We start from the raw sequence: 24,717 nt of genomic DNA on the forward strand, positions 1-24,717 counted from the left end.
TCCTCCACAGAATGCAGGTCTCGTTGCCGGCTTAGATATGTACCACATTCAACCCCCTATGGTGCATCCATCGTATGCCGCAGCCGTATGCGTCGACTTACAGGTGAGTGCCCACTGCATTCCGGCAGCACAGACCTCTGGTGACGCACGTCCTTCCGTAGCCAGGCGCCTTGCTTCACCTTCGGCTTTCTCCTGAACACTGTGGTCGAAGGTCGCTTCACCACGATTCGGCCAACTCGGAAAGATCACAGTCCAAAGGTTAGAAATCGCGTGGCGAATGAGGGCAGAGACTGAAAACACCGGTGTAACCAGAGACACAGGACCACATTTGCACCAAAGCATGATTCTACGGTGGGCTATCGTCAATTCATGACGCTACGGTCGACGCCATCTTCACACCAAATGCGACTTTATTACGTGTTCGTGTTACATACGAAAGTTTTTCTGCACGGAATCCTGAAATATGTGGAAAAGAAAGGACGGGTCAAAGCTCTCTTGGGCTCTACTTCAGAATCTGCTTCGCATTAGCTGATGGTAGTAGAACGTAATTCCAGTTCTAGTTGAGACGGATTGACTGACTTTGATCAGAGGCATCGATAGATTCGTCGAGCGATTTTCTGGAGCTGTAAGGTTCGTGGCCTGCGTCAGGAATCAAGTGGTTGGCGACGGTGTCGCCACTCGCATCTTGGAAGTGAGAGGTGACCACGATGCAGAAGACGTGCAGAACAAAAATGGACAATCCCTCTCGGCGAAATGCCATCTTGGGGACAATCAATATAGCTGTAGAGATGGCTTTCAACCAACGAGGTCTTTTCCCTGACTGTGGCTAGAATGTTTGGGAACCGCTCTGTTTGTGTTGGCGTTCGTCTGAAGAGGCTTGGCTGCTGCGCCCTTTAAGCTCAAGAGTTTCTTGGAAGAAACACAGAAATAGATCGCATCTCAACATGCAGCTATCAACATCGGGTATCTTTTGAAAACCCAAAAAGCTTCACTAAGGCGATAGTGGCACATGCGTCATCAACGTTCGGGAGCTCGTCTTCCAGATCGGCGTAAACGAATGAAAAAGGGACCCTCCCTTAGTTAATCGCGGCAAGATAACAGTGGGACGGCTGCGATTGTTGTTCACAAGTGTGTCGCAAACAGGAATCTGAAAGCCGGGATGACCAGAGGTCTGGACGCGAAAGGCGCCCATCGAAGCGATAACGTCGAACGTCCTGTCCGCGCATGTCTCGGGCGTGCACGGTGCTAACAAGCCACAGACATCCGATAAAGCTTTTGTGGATACTTTGAAACACACTTATTAATGCCACGTGTTGGATAATTAGAGGACGTGTATGTCAACTAACTGATTCGCAAGGTAATTGCCCGAGCCATTTTTTCCTGAACCGACAGGCGTAGGAAAGTGACGCTGACTGTCGCCAGTCCGCGTTTTGAGCCCCTCACCGGGCGCTGATCAATACTCTCCTGTCGCTACCCAAGCGCAGGAGACAGGACTCGTGCAGTCACATAAACTACCAGTTTAGGGACACACTGAAGAACTGTTGAGTCACCAGCTAGATGTTTAAGATGAAGACGAGGCAGAAAAAGAATGGCTGAAGCAGATATTGTCAACAAGAGACTATGGTCAGTCTGGAGGTTTCCCGAACAGCATTTGGATTTTGACAGAAAGATACTGCTGCTATATGATTTTTCGACGGAGCTCGGTGTCAATGCGGCTTAGAGTGCCTCACAAAGTGCCCCCGCCGGACGAGCCATCGGTTTTAGTTCTTTGTACGTCTCTGTTGGAAACAAGTCTATATGAGCTACTTGTTTTGAAACCCGCGCTAATCTGATCCTTCCCAGACGTCTGTCTTCATGATAAATGACTAGCGGTTTCGTTATTTCGTGAGAAAAGCAAGTTTGGCAGTGAAAGTACGGAGATAAGTTCGTTATGTAGCCCTGAGCGCAGCTGCCTGTGCGATGGCAGCCGTCGCGAACCAGAACCGTGTAACTCAAGTCGATGGTGTTACATGCCCTGAGTATGTAAGGAAAGGACAGGTTAAGCGATAAGACTTTCCTACGTTCGGACCGTCGCAATGCAGTCGTCCTTTACATGTGTCTGCACCGGGAACTAATTTCAGTATGTTTTTTATTTGGAAGGTGGTGTATAGTAGTCACAAGAGAACTCAGTTGTCTGCCGGATTCATGTTCTATTGTGCTCTTCATGACGAAGTGATACTCGTAATTATTTGGAGAGGAGTCCTTTATTTACAGCTTGTCCCGTTACATTCAGGAGCAGACGGTTATCCTGGATGGCCCTATGAGCGCTACCTCTAAGAATCAAAGAAATCATACTACGTACCAAAGTCATCCGTGTGCAATTACCAAACGTGGTAATTTACGCCCGAGTATGTGGGGAGACGTCTCAATTAGCAGGCAGCTGAATATCCTCCCAAACTAAGTAAGCTGGACTGATCACCATATTACTGCTTCACAGTATACTACACAATTTGACCGGATGGGCTTAAAATCTCGCGAGGAACACGCAGAGAAATGTCATCCATCGGGTCTCCCGCAGTCACACTCGATTAGAGACACGAACACTCGAACTATTTCTTTTTCCACTGAAGATTCCTAATCTAAGGGACCTTCAGACCGTTTCCCCACCGAAGAGTAAAGCAGGCCACGTCACCTACGACGATGCTTCACTCAAATGGGACAGAACAGATGAGAGGATTGCCAGGCAACACTTTGTTTCCAAACTGCCCACTTTGTGGAACCCAGTACGTGCCCCACACTTTTTTCGCCGACTTTTTTTCCTCGGCTCCATTCAATCGCAGATTGCCAGCATGGGTGGCAGCTGTCCCCAAACAGTATTTTAGTGGGAAGCCAATCGCAGCATCGTGGCAAGAACGTGCTTGTGGAGGCAGGAATGCAGCTCATGGAAACTATTTCGGAATATATCATTTGTCAGTCTTAGACACAATTGCTATCGGCGAGAACAAAGGAAATCTGTCGTAAGGAAACATTTGATGGATTTACTTAGAACGAATTTTCGGTGTGCGCCTCGGACCCGCACCCTGACGGTCGCCAACAGAGGCTATCCTCCACCGTTTGTGCTTTCACACACTTAACCGTGACTACACATACGAAACTTGCTTCGAGTTGCCGCTACCGGGAAACTCTGCTTCAACCGTACTCCAAAAAATACAGCTGAAGCTCGGAAACATGTGCCTCACCCGGAAAAGAAAATTCTCGTCATAGCGTCTTGGCAAAACCGTTCCCCTGAAAACTGGAAGGCATGTGACCGGTGAGCGGCAAGACAATATGAGGTGGCTCGTGTCTGATTGTTCGCGTGATTTTCTGAGTTGCATTCCCAGTGTACAGCCGAATTCCACGAACCCGTGCCGTCCACCATCAACTCAGGGAAGACGAGATGAACAAATGATGAATACATCAGCCATAGGCAACAGAAAACCCTGTTAAGCTCGGACATTGTGGGTGTCCCAATTTGGAAAACCAATTCCGGCATCTCCGCGACTTTTCGATTGGCGGGCGGACAGTCGACTCAACCTGGGCTCGCGTGGGTACACAGGGTCACACGATATCGTCATTCGCTGCGGCCTCGCCCGCAGTACGTATGCGTATGTGCATTTCCAGTACAAGCCTTTCAGCATGGTTCTCCTTCACGGATCCCTCTCGTGTCTGACATACTTCTGTTGTCTGTCGTTCAGGTAGAAGTCCAACACTCTGAGTTGTTTCATTGGCTCGTAGCCCTGATCGCAGCTGCTGGTGCCTTCGCAGTCGTCAATGCCTCAGGTGATGCTGTTGCTGAAAGTACGAGTGCTAACCCTCTCACATGTAACATTGAGACAGTAATGGCGAGAATCTCAGAAGAAGCAGAGCCATCGCTCTATTTCAAGTGTGAGGGTGATATGAAGTTGAACCCCGAAAGAACATTGCAGCTATACAGTGATGCGGCATGCTCTACAAAAGCCCAGCTGACTAACCTCCTCAATGAAGCCACACTGAGCTGTCCAGCTGAAGAAGGCTTCATCAGCGGCGAGCTACACGCAACTGATGTCTACAAGATTACCGTCCCGAAGGCCCCAGACACACCAATAACCCTCTGCTACAAGTGCGAGCAGTCGACGGTTCCGGAAAAAGAGAACCAGCGAACTGCTCCCACAGCAGCGGCAGCTGCATCACTACCAGCAACAACAGAACGAAGAAATGCACCACAAGCACCGGCACCAGCCCCTGTAAAGAAAGAGTGTAAAATCGTTATCACAGTCGAAGCTGCTACAAAACATACAACTACGCCTCCTCCAACCACATCATGTGCCAATGTCTCCTCAGCTGCAACTGGGGCTCCTCAAGAATCATCAAGCACTGCCACTTCCAACCACATCGCTGTGACTGTAGTGCTCGGCACTGCCGTTACTTACAAGCTTATTTTCCATAACTGGCCACAGAAGAAAAGGGATCAGTGAGAATCTGGCAAACAGGAAATGAGTGTAAACGGCGCGAACTGCCGAAGTCATTTTTTTAAGTGGTGTGTCATGGTTGCACGGAGAGCACAGTCCACTTCTTCGGCCGTCTGGAGAGCCCATAGGCGCATTGCCAGATTCGCTTGTGCTATGCACACAAGAAGTCGGAGCAAGCTGCCGACAGCCTAAAGATGGGAGAAGTGCATTTTGCATGAAAGGTTGGATCGTATTCACCGAGTCAACCTGGGACGTGATGGTGGGCGATGAGGCACGGCTCGGCATCTTCACGAGGAGGGAAAGCTGTTCTGCTACAGATTAACACCACATGCGAGCAGTCCATTAAAAACTTGCTATCTTGGCCATCTACAACAAAGTTATCTGGTAATATGCACGCTACCGATCAGGAGGAAATCCTCCGGCTATGGGAACGCTGGCTTGCGAGATGTACCAGTGCTTTTTGACTCGATGGACGAGAGGAAACAGGCCGAATATGCACTTCTTTGCGTACAGTCACGTCTGTCATCAACTCTGTCGCATACAAACAGGAAAAATGGAACTGTAACAGCGACCCCCCTCCCCCCCAAAATTCCCACCGAACGACTAGCAAGCCTACACACACCGCTCTCTAGTGGTTTGTAAAGACAAAAGCAGGATAGCAGAGCACGCTACCACCTTGCAGCGGGGGTGTTTTAACTGAGACGAGATCGCGCTGTAGGAAGAATTACCGAGCAATGCTGTGTCGCCAGCGCACCTGATGATTATCGCCCAACACTCTTGATGATCCACGCTTTTTCCTTCTGCACTTCTCCCTGCCATCCGTATTTGCTGTACTCGAACCTCGTGGACGGAACAAGAACGCGAACCATGCACAGCAAAGGATTGATTTTCGACGTGACATCCGATGACACTTAATCACTTTGGAAAACTATTGACGAGGAGGCGTACTTTCCAGAATTTGTTTAGTAGTGGTATATCACTGCCACAGAAGAGGTTGTGGACTGTCTCCTTTCTTCAGCGCAGGTCGTTTTCCCCTCATACAGTGCCATAACGCAGACTAGCTCCTGCTCGGGAGAAGCACAGATATCGTGATGTAGCAAACTGTGTGCGCAACTCCACATGTTCTCGCCTGCCGTAAATCCATTCAAAATGATGATGACCTACGCCTCAAAACCGACATATACACACGTGACTGTCGCAACTCTTCCGAAACTCACAAATGAGACTGCACAAGCCACCGCCAATGCAGATGTCTCCGCGTACACAACGGAGGCTCCTGTGGGATCCTTATTTTTCGGTTCCACTTCCAATCGCATCACTGTAACTGCGTCGTTGTCGATTGTAGCTAAACCATGGCCTTGGCTTGCAGTAACCAGCCACGCACGTAAGGAGCTGGAAATGACTTCATCAACCGGGAATTACTGAAAGTGGTATGAATCGCCGATGTTGTTCCTTGGGGTGGGATGCCATGACTGCACAGAAAGCGTAATGCAGTTCGCGGGCATTCCAGGGATCTCGGCTTCTCTTCCCGAGAATTGCCTACGCTTTGCAGACTCCAAGAGACGGAGTCAGGTAGATGACTTTCTGCCAGGTCACAAAAATGGCTGTGTCCGGCCAGGGTAAATAATACCCATCCTTCCTAATCAGAACCGAATTGTCACAAGAAACTGCTGACCTCATTTTTACAAAGAATGATGTTTGCCTGCCGCCTCGAAGTTCGGATGCTTGTATGTTGCGACTTAGATTCGTGTGAGCAGCCACATCTGCAGATCGGCGTACCTTGACGATCTGCACGTTGTTTCTGAACAATTCTTTTCGGCACGAATCATGCCACGCAGCGAATGAACGACGTTTCACATCGTACTGTCGCTCCTCCATGCATTCCACCCTTCCACCAGATGGGCGTCAAACCGCACCAGTGGTTCTTGCTTTTTCGAATACAAAGCGTTCCCAGTTGGCTACCCGCACGAAGAATGGTACCATATCCATCCTTTCATAACCGCGAATATTCATTACTACGTTGCACGACCTAGTGGTTCACAAAGAAAAGTATAGCACAACCAATCTACCAGCTTGCACCGTCGGTGCTTTACCGGGTATGAGAGTGGCTTTCACATGAATTGCCGTGGAGCGGTGTGTGGTCAGCGCGCCCACTTATAACCATACAGTACGCGTCTTAAGTGTCTCTAGCTGATAGTTTCTCTTAAGTCTTTGACATTGCTAGCCACAAGTTGACACGTTCAAGGACGCAACTCCTCGTTCCAATGCCACAGAAAATGACGACTCTCACACAGAAAAACGAATCGCCATTTTTGAATTCCACGCCTTAGCTCCCCCCCGAACCCTTCCAAGGCGAGTCTGCGCGATACGCTTCGTAAAATGCCAGAAGACTCGCTGGCGTCCTTGGCTGCACTCGAGAAAGAGCGAACTTCAAATGACGCTCCTCGACAAAAACGTTGCCATCGTCGGAACTCTCCTGAACGCACTGCGTTCGTTCAGATTTGTCAGTTGAGAGTTTCAGCTCTACTTTCTCGGAGAACGCGGAGCATCTTTGATGCTGTAATTGCTGGTCTGTATAGCGCGCTACAGCCTCTCGAACAGCCGCCATGCTTGCCTCGCGACAAATCATGACGATTTCTGCCCCGCTATATCCATGCGTCGCACTTGCTAGGCTGTCGGCACAGACTTCCAAACTGCCACTGCATTCATGTGAACTGGCAGCTGTATCGACTTCCCTTGAACTGCAGCCGTCATGTTTACTCACGCCTCTTTCTCTTGATCTCTCTGGGTCCCCCGTTTCATCTTCTGCATTCCTCTGGTCTCGCACCTCCACATCCTCTCTCTTGAAATTTTCACTACCGGAAACCACAGAAGGAATCCGAGGAACGCCGCTGTCTGCACATGACAGCTGTCCATCGTTGCGGGCGACTTCCTGTGAGCCCTGTCTTTTCGAGTCTCCACGCAGCTCTCCAGAGAACCTGACCGGCATGTTCTTCAACATTTTCACAACAATTTCACGACGGGCTTCCCAGTCCGGCAAAGGTACATACACCAGGCGGTCGAGGCGGCCAGGGCGAAGAAGTGCAGCGTCCAACAAGTCGGGACGATTCGTGGCGGCAATGACGATAACTTCCCGGACGGGGCCGATACCGTCCATTTCATTGAGCAACTGACTTAGCACGCGGCTGTCAACCTGAAAAAACACCACAGAAATGAGGGAGACCCGTTCTTTCGAAGCAAGAACGAACATACACAACCACTATTCAGCTGTGGTACAACACTGTGCCCACCTACCAGACGCTTAAACAGTACCAGCGCTTGCTGTGGTAGAATAATGTTGCGGGTATATTTCAGAGATTTTGCGGATTCCCACTAAAACTCTCTACCCCTTTGAACACCCGTGTAGCACTCACAAACAGAGTAACAGACGCTCGAGCAGATCCTATGCCTGCTGTAATAGAAAGATTTTGCATCCTTTACTACAGAGCGTTCGCGTGTCCCCACTACAACTTCGTACCCCTCCTGCGTCGCCTGTTTCGCGATCGCCGCCCATGGCATCAACTTCATCGAAGAAGATCACACAAGGCGCATTTTGCCGTGCTTTCCTACGCGCAGAGCATGCAAAGACAATGGCGAGAAAATTCTCTTTCTGCTGTAGGTGGCGACCTCTGTGGGATAGCGGACCTAACAACACGATTTTGTGAGACACCGCGCGGAGTCAGATCATATTCGCAGAGTCCCTGTGGTCGCAGTTTCACGTGCACCCACATGCTAACAAGGCACATCCGATTCCCTCGGGTTAGCAAGTCCGTAAAGACTTTGTTAAGAGCATCTCACTCTCACGGGCATCTAACTAAGTGCAAATATCCAGCAGCAAGATCTATGGGAATACTTATCTACACACATAAATGTATAGAAAGCACATGGACAAAATGACGCTGACTCATACATAATCAAGCGAATCTTCATTTGCATCTCCATTTTTACCTGAATACCTCTCGGACGGCGCGCTCGGACTCTCCTACCCATTTGGAGAACAACTCGGGACCCTGAAGTAGATTATACGCACGTACACCCACACATCTGACGACAGTGCCTTTAAACTAAATCAAACACTGCGAAAGAGTACACATTGGATTCAGGTCATAGCCAATGCACCTGTGAGGGCATCCTGGCTTTGGTTTACGTCAACAGAAGGTCTTCGCCCGCGCAACTACAGCGATGCCAAGGCGATCACAAGGCCAACTCCACAGAAAGGGACCTGTGTTGAAAGATAAGCCTGTACAATGGTAGTTACTTCTCGTCACAAAACAGCAACAAAAGCGTCATCTTCACCAATGTTGGCGAGGGTTCGTCTGTGCTGTCGGCTGCTTCCAGAAGCGTCTTTTCCTTTATTCATACGCGCGCTGGTTCATTCAACAATTCGCAACACACAGAAATAGCCGAAAACCACATAAACCTCTCTGTGGTACAGCATCTGCGCTCATAGGGGAAGGGACAAACGCATGCATTTTTTCGTCCTCCGTCCACCAGTCTGTCATACTCGATACAGTCGTAGTCACTGCACTTCAAGTCGAACCTAATCTTTAAAGGTCGGAAGGACATCCTCATGTACGGTTCTGTCCAGACACGGCTGCCAAGCTGTTCAGTCGAGAAACAAAATAAAATGCGGAAACACTCAAATAGTGTAACCATGTGATGTTTGCCGGCACTGATGAAACGACACACACACACACACAAATAAGCGAACCTAGAAAAACCCACGTGAGCATGAAATAATGAAAAACACACAAGTGAATAGACACGCACCAGCGACTGCATGCAGTGTTTTGCAGACCGCGGTCGACACACGACAGGCCGTACAGCCACCATTGAGGGCCGCAAGGTTTTGCTGACTTCAGTAAAACCGGCACTTAGCAAGGGTGTGCGTGAGACAATTTGAAGCAGAAGATCCTTCACTAGCGCCGCACTGCACTTCTTACCTTGACAGAAATGAAATTCATCTTTGACTCCGTAGCGACTGCCTTGGCCATCATGGTTTTGGAGCAGCCAGGCGGTCCATATAGGAGCATCCCGCGAGGCGGAGACACCTTTAACTGCCTGAAGAGATGGGCGTACTTGAGAGGCCATTCCACGCACTCTTGCAAACTTTTCTTTACCGAGGCATATCCGCCGATCTCATCCCACTTCACCTGAGGCACTTCTATGGCAACCGACTTGAGTGCCGACGGTCTGCAGGACGCGAAACGGCAAAAAACGTAACACAAATCGATCCCTAAAAAAACAGCAATCAAGCTACACTGCCTGTGCACATCCTTTTATCGACAAAAACGCACACGTGAACCCGTGCAACTACACACATGAACACAGGTAAGTGTCTAGATATAAGTGCTTGGATAGAACCATATGTGGTCGTGCCGGTGGTTGGTGAGAAGTCTGTAGGGATTTAGATCGAGGTGCATATACCCATAGAAAAAACATGATACGGGTCAATCTCTACACTTTGTCTGCACACCCGATCAGACACAAGTCGGGAGCCTCTGTAATCGTCTCTGGAAGCATTTAAAGCGAAGACCAAAAGAAGCGTTTAAAGCAAATTATCGGGGAACCTTAACCGCGAGCTGCGCTGCACTGAGAAGAGTGTTCTTCTTGCATATGCATGCTGTCTGCATACTTTACGTGACGCAGTGCCCGGCGAAAATGCTTCAGAGTGACGGGCTTGTTTTCTTTGGAAAGAAAGGCCAGAGCGCCGGGAACAGACTCAGTCGCCTCCTCCCCGCCTTGCAGCTCATCTCTTGTATCTGCGAAAAGCGCAAAACCCCGAAAGAAACGTTTCAGAAACCATGACACATTCGACACTCAGAAACAGCCTTCTCTACAGCATGATGATGGCAGGACAAGTGACACTCTTCGGAACACACACGAAGCCGAGGAATACAGAAAGAAGGCAGATGAAATACGGCCGAGAAACGGAGACATGAAAGGATGTAATCAAGGAAATGAAGAGGCACACGACCAGACACTGGGACAGAGGTACTCCAAACCCGACACGGGTAGAGTTTCGTCTCAAATGCGAAACCGACACGCTGTAAACACATAGGAAAGCAACTGGATCCTCCTCAACTGAAACAGCGGCCGCTCCACCTCGTTGAGCTGTCGCCAGACTGTGCCTACCGTCACTGGGCATGTCGCCAGAGGTTTCGATAGGGAGAAAGGCTTTCAGGGCCTGGGTCGCAGCCGTCGTGACAAGAAGACGCAGATCAGCGGGGACAAATGCCTGACAAAGTCCCGACAGCTGCAACAAGTGCAACGACGAAAACGAATGCCGACTCGTGAAGAACAAGCCATTGAAAGCGGATTATTGAGTCCCGATCCGAAACCGCTTCCTGCGACCCGGATGTACAAGCACGTGTCTCCACACTGGCAACAGCGGTGGTAGTAAACCGCAGTTGAGGTTCCGTCGCTCAGTACAGAAGACACGGACAGCCTTCTGTCCATCCTGGGTGAAATCTGACGTTTGTTTTGTTCATAGCATGACGTTAACGGGGCGACGACAACGTGTCCATTGACTGATGCGCGTGCCTGTGTTGGACATTTCAGTAGCTGAAGAAATCACTGAATTGATTATGCTGTCTTTAGTCCCGACTAGCGACAGCCCCGCTCGAGGACTCTATCTTGACCTCTCCAGCACCCTCACAATGGAAAGCAACATTGTCTTTTTCTTGGAGAAGAAACGGTCCAGCTCAATGGCGCATGCAGTGCTTACCTCATGAATGTCCTCGTCGCGCAAATTGTGAGGAACGCTGTCGAGGAGCTTGGCTAGTATCTCGCGCCGCTCCTCCGCCGTTGGGACACCCACCTGTATATACATCGCAGGAAGGGCCTTTCCACGCGAGTGAAAACAAGCGAAGAAATCCCTTTGGGTCAGCATGCTGCCATCGAGGAGCAAATGGGACAACGCTCTGGCATTCAGTCGTATGAACAGACAGCGAGGGAAGGAAAGGTGACTTCCGGAAAACGGGGAAGAGAGATCGGGTAAAGTACCGGCTCGGAATTACCGTACGTGTTTTGCTCTGTCATTTGCCTTTGAATCCTCAAATTAGAAGCGCCAGAAGATCTGCCATCGCCACAGCACGCATCTTTCCTCTTGTCTTTGTTTCCGTCAACACAACGCCTTCCACTTTGCTGTCCCTTCCTAGTTGACACTTCAAGTGCATCCAGTCGGCACTGCACGGAACGTTGCCTCCTCATACGCTTGCATGAGCCACACTAAAACACCACCAGCAGTCGTTTTTTCCCCCCTCACTGCATCCCGTTAGGTGTGTGACCTGAAAATTACTTTCGCCAGTATGGAAACCAAAGACAGTGAATGACAAAGAACAACTCATCCTGCTCTGACAAGCCTCAAAAAAGCAATCAAGGGTCTTGCGAATCCGAATTCTCTCAACAGCGAAACCCTGCACACGGACCATTCATGATTAAAAACTCATTCTCTAAAGAGTGTCACACCAGCATTCGCCGTCACCTTGAGCCTGAGGTCCTTTTCCCCGGTTCTTGCTAAAACGTTTGCCAACGCGGTACCTCGATGTCCCGTTCCAGGCGTCCCGCTCGTCGAATTGCGTCGTCCAGAAGGTATGGATGATTCGTTGCGGCGAGGACAAAGAGCGAACCATCTGTGGCGATGCCGTCGAGACACGAGAGAAGCGCGCAGACCGCTCGCCGGCCCACCTGAAGGATGTAGAGACACAAAAAAACAGGGAAGCGCGGACGCAAATAGAGCGGGAAAGTCTGCAGCCAAGCAGAAAGAAGTGTGTCAACTCACACACAAGACAGAAAACGGCGAGATGCTGGGGATACAGACACACGGAAAGCGTATCCGAATAAACAGGGCAAGTCCACATGTAGGCAAGAAAAAGTATTGTGCCAAAATGCCTTCGAGACAAGGAGAGAAAGAATGACGCCGCAGACACATAGACAAAAAACAAAAAAGATGCGTACCAATAAAATTGTATCAATGGATACGCAATCACTTATGCATGCACATGCAAACAAAGTGCATAGGTTCACAGGAGGTCGCGAAAAACGCGTGTGTCAACATGCAGACGAGACAGAGAACAGAGATACGGTTGCTACCATTATACATAGGATGCCTAACATGGTGTGATCGTCATGACAAGCGCAAGAGAACTTGAATAATCCACCTCATAGATCATACTCTTGGTAGACACCCCGCAGGAAACGATGATCTGTAGAACCGGAGGCAGCGCAGAAAACGATGGCTCTCACTGACAGAGAAGACACCGCAGAGAAAAGCAAAACACGAACATGAACTGAAACAAGACGAACACGGGAAGACGAAATACTCCGAAGCAGGTTCATTGAAAACCTGGAAGAGGGGAAGAAACAGAATGACGAGAAAATGGCAGTTCCAACAGCTCCAAAAACTCCCAAGAAGGCCGCAGGTTGCCTTTTCGTCTTTTACGGTGGAAGTCACAGAGGCACAAGTTCAGCCAACTCATAAAAATACCAATTAGACTGTTGTGAAATACTAGTTAACGTGCGTGGAACGAAACAAACGGAAAACCTTTCCGCATGCGACGGCACCGGCGAACGAGATTGTGAGCAGCATTTCCACTTTTTCTCCTTCCTAGCCCCTGGAAGAAAACTCTTTCTTTCAGCAGTCCGCGTGTGAGATGAAAGTGACAAGTATGATTTAGTTCAGAGACAAGAGTGGAGAAAACGAACCTCAGTTGCCTCTTCGCGCTTTGGACAGACTGCGTCGATCTCGTCGATGAAGAGGAGTGTGCCTCCGCCAACGAGAGTCACGGGAGAGTCTCCGGTCTGCTTTCCCCCGCATCCTTCCACCTTGTCAGTCTGATTCTTACAGTTTGCACCCGCCTTCTCACCCTCCACTCCACATTTCTCCTTCGTCGCCTCCTCCGTCTCCGTCGCCTCCGACGTCTGCCCGCTGTCTCTTCCAGCTCGCCTCACAGCCGCGCGGGCGGTCCGCACCGCTACTTCGGCGCGAGCCTCGTTGAGGCGCTTCCTCTGCTCGTGTCTGCACCTCTCAAAGAGCTGATGGATATTTCGCTCTGTCTGACCGACGACGGGACTGATCAGGTCTGTCGCATTTATCAACTCCAAATGAGGAGGCACAATCAAGACACAAGACGAGGACGCGGACGAGTAGCCTGACGCGTCTGCAGGAAGCCGCAGCAAAGCTCGCAGAAAGGCAGACAAGGGAGAAGAAGAGGCAAGAGACTCTTGCGGAGCAGGCGCCGCGCCTTTGTTCACTTCTTCTGCAACGACCTGGATTTCTTCAGCAAGTGCACGCGCCAAATGCGTCTTCCCCGAACCCGGAGGTCCGTACAGCAGCACACCTTTCGGGGGAAGCACGCCATACGCTTGAAACAGATCCGGACGAAGCAGCGGGAGAATCAGCGACCACATCAACTCGGGAAGAACCCGGTGGAGGCCGCCGACGCTGCGGGAAACGGACGCGCCACAGTGTACAGACACCCCCAGTTAGCAAGTTGAGAGTCGCTGAGAAAACGTTCGAGGGAGCAGTCGCGAAGGGGAAAAGAGAAGGGGGAGAAAGTGTGACACAGAGAAGAGAAGAGAGGTTGGAAGAAGTAAACGGAGACGGAGATGAGCACGAAATGGCCTCGGGAAAAGGACGCGGGGAAAAGATATGAACGGGAGAGACCTGTTGAAGGCAGTGGATGAGAGACAAAGGGACTGAGCCTCGGTCCCTCGCCACAACTGGGGAGAGAGAGTGAGTGGGAGAGTAAACATCTGCGAAGGGAAATCAGGGCGATTCGAATCGGACGAACGACAGGAAAAGAACGGACGCCTAGATGAGACAAATACGGGTGAGAGAAAGAAGGAACTGGCAACGGAGAACCGGTGACCTAAAGTCTAAGCGTAGCGCGGGAAACAGAGTGGCAGCAGCAACCGGACGCGGACTTGCCACGAGAGAGGGACAACAGCGACAGAGAGAAAAGAATAATACAGAAAAGTTGAAAGAACTGAGTCCGGCAGTGCTACGTTTGAACCAAAATAAACCGCGGTACTATCTGTCTAGAAAAACGCTCGGAAAGATCCGAAACCAGCGACTCTCACCGGTTCAGGCCTCCTCGGGGTGAATTTGCCATTTCGCTAGAGTTTTCCGCTCTCTCATCGGCGTTTATCTCGCATTTCCTTTCTCTCTCTGGCCACGTCGGCTGGAGAGTGAAGAGCATCTGCGTCGAGGCAGAGAGACGAAAGCACTTGGAGAGAACCGCAGCAGCCGTTTCTGTCTCTTTTCCGTCCTTGTTCCTGTTCGAGTCGAGAGGAGAAACACTCGAAGGCGAAAACGTCTTTGCGTCTGAAGTTTCAGAGAGGGAAACAGAAGGGACAAAGATCTGAAGGACGACAGGATGACCGTGGAGAGTCATCGAGCGAAACTGTCCGTTCACGACGGAGGCGCCGTTCAGAGCAATGCGAAAAAAACGCAAAAGACCCTGAGATGCCTGAGGAGTCACCGAGAGAGATGCAGCCAGGAACGAAGATGGAGAAGTCGTAGAAGATGATGAAGACGGTGCAAAAGTTGAAGACTCTGAGGAAGATGGAGAAGCACGAGCAGGGGATTTCTGTTGTTTGGATTTCTTCGGTTCTCCGCATGTGCCGCCAGGCTGCTGCGTGTCGCCGCTGCCGCGATAACTTGAGCTGCCCAGGAATTCATTCGAAGAAAAAGAGGAGCAAGTTGAGTGCAGACCTGCCTTTACCGCAGAATCCTGCGACGCTGCCGAAGTCAAAAGCAGCTGCTCCCACCACGCTGCTGAAGGAGACGGCAACGACGAAGAGAGAGACGAAGAGAGAGACGAAGCAGAGGAGCGTGACTGTTGATGGTCGCCAGGAGCACGAGTTAGGCAGAGAGTGACTGGAGAAGGACGAGGAAGAGGAACAGAGAGCGACAGAAAGGAGAGGAAACAGTGGGTGTCTGCTGGCAGGGAACCCGCAGAGAAGGGAGAGAGAAGGCCAAGAGAAAAGAGGACATCCGAAGTCAGCAAAAACTTATTCAGAGGCAGCTTCACTGGAGGCGACAAATCCTCTTCTGCACAGTAGACCTGAACAACACAAGCGCCCGGACAGAAATACGAAGACGAAGCACAGGACGACGAGTCAGAGGAGGCCAAGGGAGAAGAGGAAGGTGCAAGTATTTTCCTTTTGTCTTTATGCCTGGCTTTGCATGGAGGGAAATCAGGGACATCCGACTGGAGTCGAAGAAGCCGAGAAGAGCTTGGAGCCGCGCCGAGCTGCGCGAGAGTCGCCGCCGATGCACAGACGCCACAGGCTATGAGAGGAGGGGCGTTTCCCCATGTGCTCACCGTTGCCTCGATGAGGCACTCCATCCTGAGAAACGGATGAAAAACGAAAAAGTGACGTGACGTCACCAACGACAGAAGAGACGACGACACAGAAGAATCTGGCCAACACGAGCGCGTGGGAGATGATAACGGTTCCGAAGCAGATCGGTCGAGAGCTGAAAGAGAGCAAGAGGAGACTGAGACATGAAGTGATGCACGAAGGCGAAACCCGAGTAAAAATCAGAGAGGACGAAAGAGGAGAGACAAGCGGGAAAGGGCAAGAAGATGTTTACGAAGGAAGCGAAGAGGAGGAAGAGACGAAAGTGCCCCCTCCACTTTGTGGAGCACTATGTCCCTGAGGATTCAGATGAAGTTTCATTTGCCACTGTTGAGTGTTCGAGAAGTCGCGTCTGTGCGTGATGATTCAGAGGGCGAGTCCCAGCTTTCTTGCGAAGGATCACGCGACAGCAGTGCGGGATCCGTGGAACTGCGCTAGAAAACGTCCCAGCCAGAGAGAGGGTGTGAAGCGACGCCAGGAAACACGACAAAAGGAAACAGCGAGGACAGACGAATGACGAAACGAAGGAGGCGGTCGAAGAAAAGAAGGAAGGGGGAAACGCATCCTTTTGGAGGAGAGAGAATCGTGGTAAAACGAGACGGAGGGAGTGGACGAAAGGCGAAGAATGGAGGCCAGAGGATTCGAGAGGGAAGTGCCGAAGGACAGAGTAGAACGCCGCTAAAGTGTGGGCAAGCAGAACGGAAAGGTGAAACTCCAACAAGAGAGAAGGCCCACGGAACGAGTCTGTCTGCATTCAGCGAGGAGCGGAGGGCAGACAAGAAACGCAAAAGGAGCACCTGGGTAGACAAAGGCGGGACTAAGTTACCTGCGCACCCTTTGGCGACGCTGTGCTTGTCAAGGACGGAGGCAATGCAGAGATGTGCGTGTTCTTTGTTCTGGTGATTTGCGGCTGCTCAGAGAGAATCGAAACAATCGATGAGAATCGACACACCTTCAGCTGTATGATAGCGCATAGGTCTCTTCAAACAGATGCAGCGCGGCTGGACCTAAGAGGGAACGAGTGCGCTGCTGCATGTGCGATTCAGTCTTAATCGGTATGACCGCGCTTCCCCTTTATCTTCCAGCCCGAGAGGCAAAGTTCCGCTCCGCTGGCTTGTTCTCTCTCTTCTCGCTATCGTTTCGTGGGGCCTGTATCGCATGTCTGCTGGCTGCATGCGCTTGTGTCGCCGGTTGCATGCTGCACGGCCGCGACAGAATTCGCCGTGAGACGGCTCCTGAAACGAACGGAGGCCTAGCCCTTGTGTTTTTCCGTCGCCAAAACTGGATCATGTCTCACTGACCGGTCGGCTCTCCCGTGCGCGCACGCTGCGGTATGCATTCGTAGCGGATGCTCGAATTTCCAAGACCTGCAGGTTTCACCATGGTAATGCCCGCATCCCAGGGTGCGCCCCATGGCGCGATTGCGGCTGAATCGCAGGAAAAAACGAACTCTTGTGTTTCGCAGGAGTGTCCTGCGTCCAGTGAAACAGCCAGACAGAACCCAACAGCCGCTTGTTTGGGAGGGCGCGAGTCCTCCGTAACTTGCGGTGAGAAACAGCCCACGCTGTTCGGGTGTACATACACCACGGGATCGAGTCGTCCTCCGTTAGTGGCGACCGATGCAGTTCTGGTTGTCTCGGCGCCTACTCCAGAAGACGCTTTAGTGGTTCATGGGGTAGATTTTGAGAAGTGTCGAGACCTCGACTCGCTGTTGGACAGCTTCGAACGGAGTGGCTTTCAAGCGACGCAGCTGGGCCGGGCGATCCGGGAGGTGAGACGTATGCGCGCGTGGCGGCTTTCTGACGAGCCGATCGACGAAGACGACATCGGCACGGAGTGGGAAGACTTGGAGAAGCGGCGGAACACCAAGTGCACCATCTGGCTGTCTTTCACGTCCAACATGATTTCCTCGGGACTGCGCGAGGTCTTCGTTTTCCTGTGCAAACATAAACTCATCGACGTGCTCGTCACTTCTGCGGGAGGCGTCGAGGAAGACTTCGTCAAGTGTCTGGCGCCGACTGTTGTCGGAGACTTCTATTTGAAGGGCCAAGACTTGCGTGCCAAAGGCTGGAACCGGATAGGAAATCTGTTGGTCCCGAACTCGAACTACTGCCACTTCGAGGACTGGATTCAGCCCATCTTTGACAAAATGGTGCAGGAGCAGAACGCAAAAATCAAGGCGAACATGGCCAATTCGGACTTTTGCGTGGCTGACGCTGTCTGGACGCCCTCGTCCATCATCAAGCGCCTCGGGGAAGAAATCAACGACGAAAGAAGTGTGCTCTACTGGTGCGCGAAAAACAATATTCCTGTTTTTTGCCCCGGCCTCACAGATGGGTCACTAGGCGACAACCTCTACTTCCACAGCTACCGGCACAAAGGGCTTATCGTCGATATCGTTCAGGACGTTCGAAACATCAACGACATCGCCACAAAGTGCAAAAAGTCTGGCATGATAATCCTCGGAGGAGGGCTCCCAAAACACCACACATGCAACGCGAATCTCATGAGAAACGGCGCCGATTTCGCAGTGTACATCAACTCCGGATCGGAGTTCGACGGGAGCGACTCCGGTGCCAGGCCTGACGAGGCAGTCAGCTGGGGGAAAATCACATGCGAGGCGAAGCCGGTGAAGGTTCACGGGGATGCAACTGTCCTGTTTCCCCTTGTGGTTGCTGCGACCTTCGCCAAAGAATTCCATGAAAAGCAGCAGAAGCTCTAAACTGGAGGTGCAAGTCAAAATTCACTTGGAAGACCAAGTGTGGAGGGCGCAAGACCCAGAGGGTTTAAGGGGAGTTCTGGGACGAATGGACGGAAATTACAGTGAGGCTGGAAGAATCGGGAGAGTTGCGCTGACTTTACATGAAAATGTGCTGACGAAGCCTACATCTGCATATAGCATATTCGGCTGCATAGGCAACAGCGGAAACAAAATTATGTGATCGTGAATCCACTATTTTCCGGTCAGCGTGTAGGCATAAACTCTGAATCGTTTGTATCCATATCGTCCTCTCTCTGCAGCCGCCACAGCAGCTGTCTCTCTAGTCACAGATCTAGTCGCCCCCTATTGACCTCTGTTCTGTGTCACTTTAACTTCTGCTTGAGAATGACGCAAGCAAGAGACTTTGTTAGACAACTAGGGAGCAAGTTATTCGCCATGGAGATGTCCAGGAAAGAAATGGGGGAAAGAGTTGGCATTTAACGAGAAGTGTGTACACTTGGTGAGGCTGCGCTGCGCATATTGCCTCAAACCAGGACTGCAAGCAGGGTAACAGAAGACAACGAAACAAGAACACCACTTAACGAGAGGTTAGCTGCTCATTTAATTTCTGTGGTTACCGGGGACCGAATCCTCAGCCTCATGATCGGATTTATATGCGTTCGAGTATCTCTTATGGCAGTTTGCCGTCGAGTTTCGTTTTTCGCCTGTCCAGACTGAAGCGGTGGTTTGGCTGAGTATTTCATTCGGTGGAATCCGATTCCTTGTTTTTATTTTGTGTCTTCTGAGGACCTGAGGCAGGCAAGCATCTTGTCGTTCACTCTCCATGTCTGGACGTACCAGATCATCGAGGTCGGTGACCGTTTGTGCGGCTAGCGCAGGAGGCGAATGCTACAGGTGCAACAATCGTTTCGGAGCCAGGCCAACCTCTGCTTCTGACTTCAGCCATTCAGTTTTTGCTTTTCACACGGTTTCTGGGCAGGAAACCGGCAGCGAGGTGGATGGTGGTCTAAGGGGACACATCAGTCAGTTTCTGCTGTTTCCCCTCAGTCTTGTTTCCAACCAAGGCCGGCATGAATCGACCAATCCGTTCGCAAATACGTCAAGTGCCACGCGCCTTTCACCACAGTAGGCAACGAACAGCCTCATACAATCGTCAGGCACGCTTGTATGTAAGCTGGTATTGTAGGGACCCCTTCACGAAGGTGTGCAGTAGGTTCTCTCTCTAAATCGGATACATTGACTCAGTCACTTAAGAGGACGAGGCTATCTTACACTCAAACCGGTCGCCAAATGTTGCCAGAGTGACACGTAACAGCAAGGCAAGCTCTCCGTTCTCAGCACAGGGCCTGCAAGCCAGCCTTCTGTCGTAGAATAGCTTTCACCTCTTATAACGCCATTAGTATGCGGAAATTCCCGTTTCTTCGATGTTAGTCTCCACACCTGTCACGCGCCCATCGACATCTGTGGCGAGTGGCAGGCGATCTCGCAAGGAGTCACTGCTCACATGGCGCCGAAAAGTGTATACGCGGGGCGCACGAGTAGGTTTTCCTCTCTATTGATACGACTGGTTACAAAAACTCCCCCGCAGAGTTTTGACTCATTAAGCCAGGCTAGAAACTGTATTCAGACGTTCTTCTCCCGGCTCACAAATTCCACCTGAGGGTAAAGTACTTCCGATTTCAATGTAAAGCAGCATAAGCTTCTTCTGCTGTTTCCTAGCTTGCTTAATCAAATATGTTGCGTCCATACTGATATTCGCTTGACACGTTATTGACATAAATACTAAAAATCCACCGGATTTAGGATGCTGTGTCCTTCAACGCCGCATAATAAGCTAGAATATACCATCGCTAAAGTGCGCTGGGAAGGCGATTTAGAGGTGACGCCTCTGCAGCGTATTGCAATCGCTTCTTTGTAGACAGCGCAGCGGAGCACTTGATGCCTATCGGGATTTCCCAGTGCGAGTCCACTGCGGGGTGACGCTGACACCTAACACTCCACGCCCATCTGCTTCAGCTCCCATATATTTTGTCGCGTTCTATTCGTCAGACGGCGTTGTGCTTCGGCGTTTGCTAGTCTTTCCGGTATTCGTACAGTCAGCGGAAAACGAGTGCCGCTGCCTGTAGTTGTAGCAGACCCGTCGGACTGGTGTCTCTGCAGGCTTACAACGGCCGAGATCTGGGGTGTTGTGTGTTGTTTGAGGCGGTGACTAAATGCGCAAGACCGCGTGAGCGACGAATAGCAGCGCGTCACACGATGACTCTGTTGTGACCCGCGGGAACAGCAGCCGATTCGGGCAAAGCGTGCATAATTTAGGAAGGCACTGGCTATAGTAAGTAGATATAAAACTAATCCAGGCATCCAAGCTGTAGTTAAATAACTATAACTCCAGTTATACAATCCTCGAGTCAGGTGAATTAAAATGCACAAGGGTACGAAAGAGGCTGTTGTAACATGTAACATCCTAAACTCCCCGGAAACCGTGCCGCGGACCATGCCGCCCGGCAAGTGTGATGTTTTCTATCCGAGAAGAGCTCCGCTTATGGAAACCAAAACCAGAGTGTGCTAGAACCGCGAGGCGGCGTTTGTTCTTTCTGTGTATCATTGGTCAGGATCTGGGACGATGAAAGACATCAAGGGGGTTTCTCGAGACGACCGCTTTAGAAATGGGATCTCAAATTTTACCCTCCACGTCTCGCAGATAACACCGTACCGGTTTGTCACGCAGATCTCACTGGGTCTCAGGGCCGAGAGGCTGTCTCCGACAGCTACCATCTCGTCATCGCGGCCATTGATGCTCGGTGCCCAAACACGCATTCGGTTTCTACGATTCTCAATGTTACTTCTGTATAGTGCCGAACTGCTGCGCAAGAATGGGTTCGTCACAACACTCTGGTGGCACTGGCCCGGACGTGGCCGCTTCCGAGTCCTTTAAGATGTGTGCGTCCGCATGTACGTCAATGCAAATCCAAATTACGGTACGAGTGAGGGTATTAGAGAGTGCCTCAGGACAAACTACTCGTTCGCACAGGAATGACGGTCTCTGCCGGAAAATGCGATCACTGCGTTGTTGGATGCGGACACACTTGTTCCTCGCGCTGACGTGTATCTCGGCAGCATCAAGGATTTACGCGATACCCCAAGCGTCCCTCCGGTGAGCGATGCTTCCATTTACCAGAGCAGCATTACGTCGCCCTTCGCAGAGACCATGGACCGTAGATGGGGTTTTGCCTACCGGTTCTAGACACTGTGTGCGCCCATAAGCAAGCGCGGAACGGTGAGGTCGTCAGGTTAGTGCTACCCTGACGCAGAGGCGGTTTCGTTCAGGTTACTGAATGCAACTAGCTGTCTTGTTCCGTCTGAGGCCTGAAATCGATGGGGTTGTGGTATCTAGGCGTTATGGCTGTGGCTGGTGAGGCTGCGTGAGACAGTGGTGCTTGGCATCTGATTCCTTGCGTGTGCGGTCTGCTGGCATCGGATAATCGCAGCGGCCTATGCAAGGGGCACAACGAGGCGGTGAGCGGCCCGACGCGCTTTTCCGCTATTTTGCTAGGTGGTCGGCGAGACCGTCGGCAACCCACAGACAACGAATATGGATCCAGAGCGGACACCGCATCCACTCGACGGTTGACAGGTTTGGTAGCAAGGATCCTGGCGTCACCACCTGAGGAACAGGACGGTGCTGTGGGGGCCTCAGCGAGAGGCGCTCGGTCGCGCCAACCCACTGGGTCGCCACCGCCTGTGCCGCTGGCACGAGCCGAGAGTTCACGAAGCGCTGTCCGCCCCGAATCTGGTTCTGGCTCCGGTTCAGTCACATCTGAGGGCTTTGGTACAGCTCGGCCTCCTCCGGCGCAGGTCGCAGTGGGAGCGCCTCCGGGACTGGACCCGTTGGGCCGGCCTCCACGCCATATATGTTATGCATGTCGAAGAAGACAGTTGAGGTCGATAGCTACCGCACGGTTGTTTCTGTCTGCGGCGGCCGAGGGACAGAGGATACGGGAGCAGATGTCGCGTCTCATTTTCGAGATAAGCAGGTCATCGGGAAGGCGATCGTTTTCCGCCGGTGCTTTAGGAGGCACGTCATCCCAGTTTTGGGACATACGTCTGCAGATGCTTCGCGCTGATCGACAGGTGCGCGACTATGCGCAAGAGAGACGACAGCAACACGGCCATGCAGAAGTTCTCAGAGCACTCAGCGAGTTATCTGAAGACAGGGGAGTACGTGACAATATACGTCCTGTCTTATTCGCACCCAGGCGCGCAGGACCCCGCTTTGGCCCACTGCCGGCCCAGGGTGCCGTTGACCCCGGGCAACCTCCGCCTCTGCCAGTACCGGCTCCAGCGCACGTAGGCCCAGGCCCGGCTGCCGCAGGGCAAGGCCCACTTCCTCCACCAGAGCAACCTCCGGGACTACCTCAGCCTGGACAGAACGTGTTTGGTTTCCGTCCGCCTAGGGGCCCAGGCAGCTTCAACAGATGACCGTGGTCTGTTTCTTCAGGGAGGCTACGGCTCTCTTGGGGGGTGCTCGAATGAGACTTTGCGCGGGGTGCAGACAACGAGGAAGTAGGCGGGCCGCTTTTCTCACGGGGCTGGTCGCTTGCCGGAGTCGAGGGCAGTGGTGGCATGAGGGAGGCCCCCCTCTGGGTGAAGCAGCCCTTAGTCTATGTGAACAGGAAACGCATGGATTCGTGTTGCTGATTCCCCGTGTCTCTCCAAGAGACCGCATGAAGCTGTAGTCGTGTCAGACGACTGTGGCGCGCTGTACGAACCACACTCAGTGTATCCGACAGGAAACGCTTATGGTTTTCCAAACCTATCCCTTTATGTAAAGGCCGAAGCCAGTAGGCAGCGGCTGCGTGTCAAAAATCCGCATGAATTACACAGACAGCGCAGTCAACTGTGCCCTTGCGAACCGATACGACACGTGACGGTTGGCGCCTGGTGTGCACGGTGCCGGGTTAATAGAGGGTACACGCGCCACTACTCGTTTTCTGCTAAGCGATTGCCGAGGCAGAGGTTGTTCGCTCAGGCTCGGCAGCCAGGAAGCAAAATGGCTTGGCGATAGAGTTAGAAATGCGAGACTCAGATTTTTGATAGTCATATAGACAAGCCGAACAACCGTCCTGTTCGATGACGCGGTCCCACTTGTACAGGGATTCTCTGGGAAAGAGGCTAGGCCTGCGTTCGCGATTCTGTGGGAGCGGAGCTCGCAGACGTCGCAAGATAGAATAGACTCAGCTACTGTGGTCCGTCGTCAATCATCCGCGTGAGATGGTGTTCGTCACCTCCCGCAGCAAATCGAGCGTGGGTGCTTCCTCCTAGAGGATGTCCCCACATAGCACGAATGCCCGTGAGAGTCTTTCTACTTGTGACAGGAGACAGCGGCAGTGTCCGCATTACCTGGACGTGCAGGCTGGGAAGAGACAGTACGGCTGCTTCGGGGAGATAAAAAGCGAAAATGGACACGCGCCGTGCTGCCTCGTGGTACTGATGTTCATGAGAGGAACGCAGCAATGCACAGTCATTTGAATGTGGGTCGAGCTACTTGCGTGCGTTTTGATCCTGTGTTTGTTCTTGCGTGCTTCCCATGCTGTCGCTGAGCTACTGAGCGCATACATGGAAAGAAAGCCACAAGGTACCCTCCGTCTGAAAAAGAAACGCGATGACATCGATGAGCTTTTTCGCGGCTTAGGCCATGTGGTGCAAGGCACTGCGTCTGGCGGCCATTCAATCTTGGTGGAAGTGTTGTCAGTCTGGCTGTCTCCTCGAAACATTCCACGTTACAGCGCCTGACAATCTATGGCGGCACCGAGCGTCTCAGCGATGTAACATGTTTGTGATTTGAAGAAAAGTATGTGTACTCAGCGATGTGACATGTTTGTGATTTGAAGAAAAGTATGTGTACTCAGCGATGTGACATGTTTGTGATTTGAAGAAAAGTATGTGTACTCAGCGATGTGACAAGTTTGTGACTTGAAGAAAATTTGTGTACTCGTAGACACCCTTTTTTGGAAATCTTCCCCAAATCTCCTGCTGTACGTATATATAATAAGATTCACCGGTGTATCAATCTACGAGCACTAACGGAGCTGCACGCAAATGGAAGTAATCAATTCTTGTACG

The 24,717-nt window shown here is 51.5% G+C and overlaps 4 protein-coding genes across 4 annotated transcripts; 2 read left to right on the top strand and 2 right to left on the bottom strand.

Annotated features, from left to right (window-relative positions):
* Positions 1 to 48: 48 nt before the first annotated feature.
* Positions 49 to 760, bottom strand: TGME49_235590 (hypothetical protein; the record flags this gene model as incomplete). Its single annotated transcript, XM_002368913.1, has 2 exons — positions 49 to 290; positions 580 to 760. The coding sequence occupies 2 exons, from the start codon at positions 758 to 760 to the stop codon at positions 49 to 51; spliced, it is 423 nt and encodes a 140-aa protein (XP_002368954.1).
* A 2,819-nt stretch (positions 761 to 3,579) lies between these two features.
* On the top strand, positions 3,580 to 4,472 carry SRS45 (SAG-related sequence SRS45; the record flags this gene model as incomplete). Its single annotated transcript, XM_002368914.2, has 1 exon — positions 3,580 to 4,472. The coding sequence occupies exon 1, from the start codon at positions 3,858 to 3,860 to the stop codon at positions 4,470 to 4,472; it is 615 nt and encodes a 204-aa protein (XP_002368955.1). The 5' UTR covers positions 3,580 to 3,857.
* A 2,213-nt stretch (positions 4,473 to 6,685) lies between these two features.
* TGME49_235610 (ATPase, AAA family protein) lies at positions 6,686 to 16,938 on the bottom strand. Its single transcript, XM_018780435.1, has 10 exons — positions 14,589 to 16,938; positions 13,212 to 13,950; positions 12,048 to 12,194; positions 11,233 to 11,325; positions 10,641 to 10,761; positions 10,141 to 10,267; positions 9,449 to 9,698; positions 8,454 to 8,515; positions 7,984 to 8,071; positions 6,686 to 7,659 (listed from the first exon to the last, which is right to left on the bottom strand). The coding sequence occupies exons 1-10, from the start codon at positions 15,857 to 15,859 to the stop codon at positions 6,793 to 6,795; spliced, it is 3,765 nt and encodes a 1,254-aa protein (XP_018635820.1). The 5' UTR covers positions 15,860 to 16,938; the 3' UTR covers positions 6,686 to 6,792.
* A 195-nt stretch (positions 16,939 to 17,133) lies between these two features.
* On the top strand, positions 17,134 to 19,657 carry TGME49_235620 (deoxyhypusine synthase). The gene has a single exon (XM_002368916.2). It carries the CDS (start codon positions 17,221 to 17,223, stop codon positions 18,592 to 18,594), a length of 1,374 nt encoding a protein of 457 aa, XP_002368957.1. The 5' UTR covers positions 17,134 to 17,220; the 3' UTR covers positions 18,595 to 19,657.
* The last annotated feature ends 5,060 nt before the right edge of the window (positions 19,658 to 24,717 follow it).

Source organism: Toxoplasma gondii, chromosome X (genome assembly GCF_000006565.2).
Source record: "Toxoplasma gondii ME49 chromosome X, whole genome shotgun sequence".
Classification (NCBI taxonomy): domain Eukaryota; phylum Apicomplexa; class Conoidasida; order Eucoccidiorida; family Sarcocystidae; genus Toxoplasma; species Toxoplasma gondii.

Excerpts from the sequence above, each read along its gene's own strand:
- TGME49_235620 (XM_002368916.2), top strand. The coding sequence starts at position 17,221 with ATGCTCGAATTTCCAAGACCTGCAGGTTTCACCATGGTAATGCCCGCA.
- TGME49_235610 (XM_018780435.1), bottom strand. The coding sequence starts at position 15,859 with ATGGAGTGCCTCATCGAGGCAACGGTGAGCACATGGGGAAACGCCCCT. Across the intron at positions 11,326-12,047 it reads GCCTGGAACGGGACATCGAG|GTGGGTGTCCCAACGGCGGA; the intron begins GTACCGCGTTGG and ends ATGTATATACAG. Across the intron at positions 7,660-7,983 it reads AAACAGGCGACGCAGGAGGG|GTTGACAGCCGCGTGCTAAG; the intron begins GTACGAAGTTGT and ends GTGTTTTTTCAG.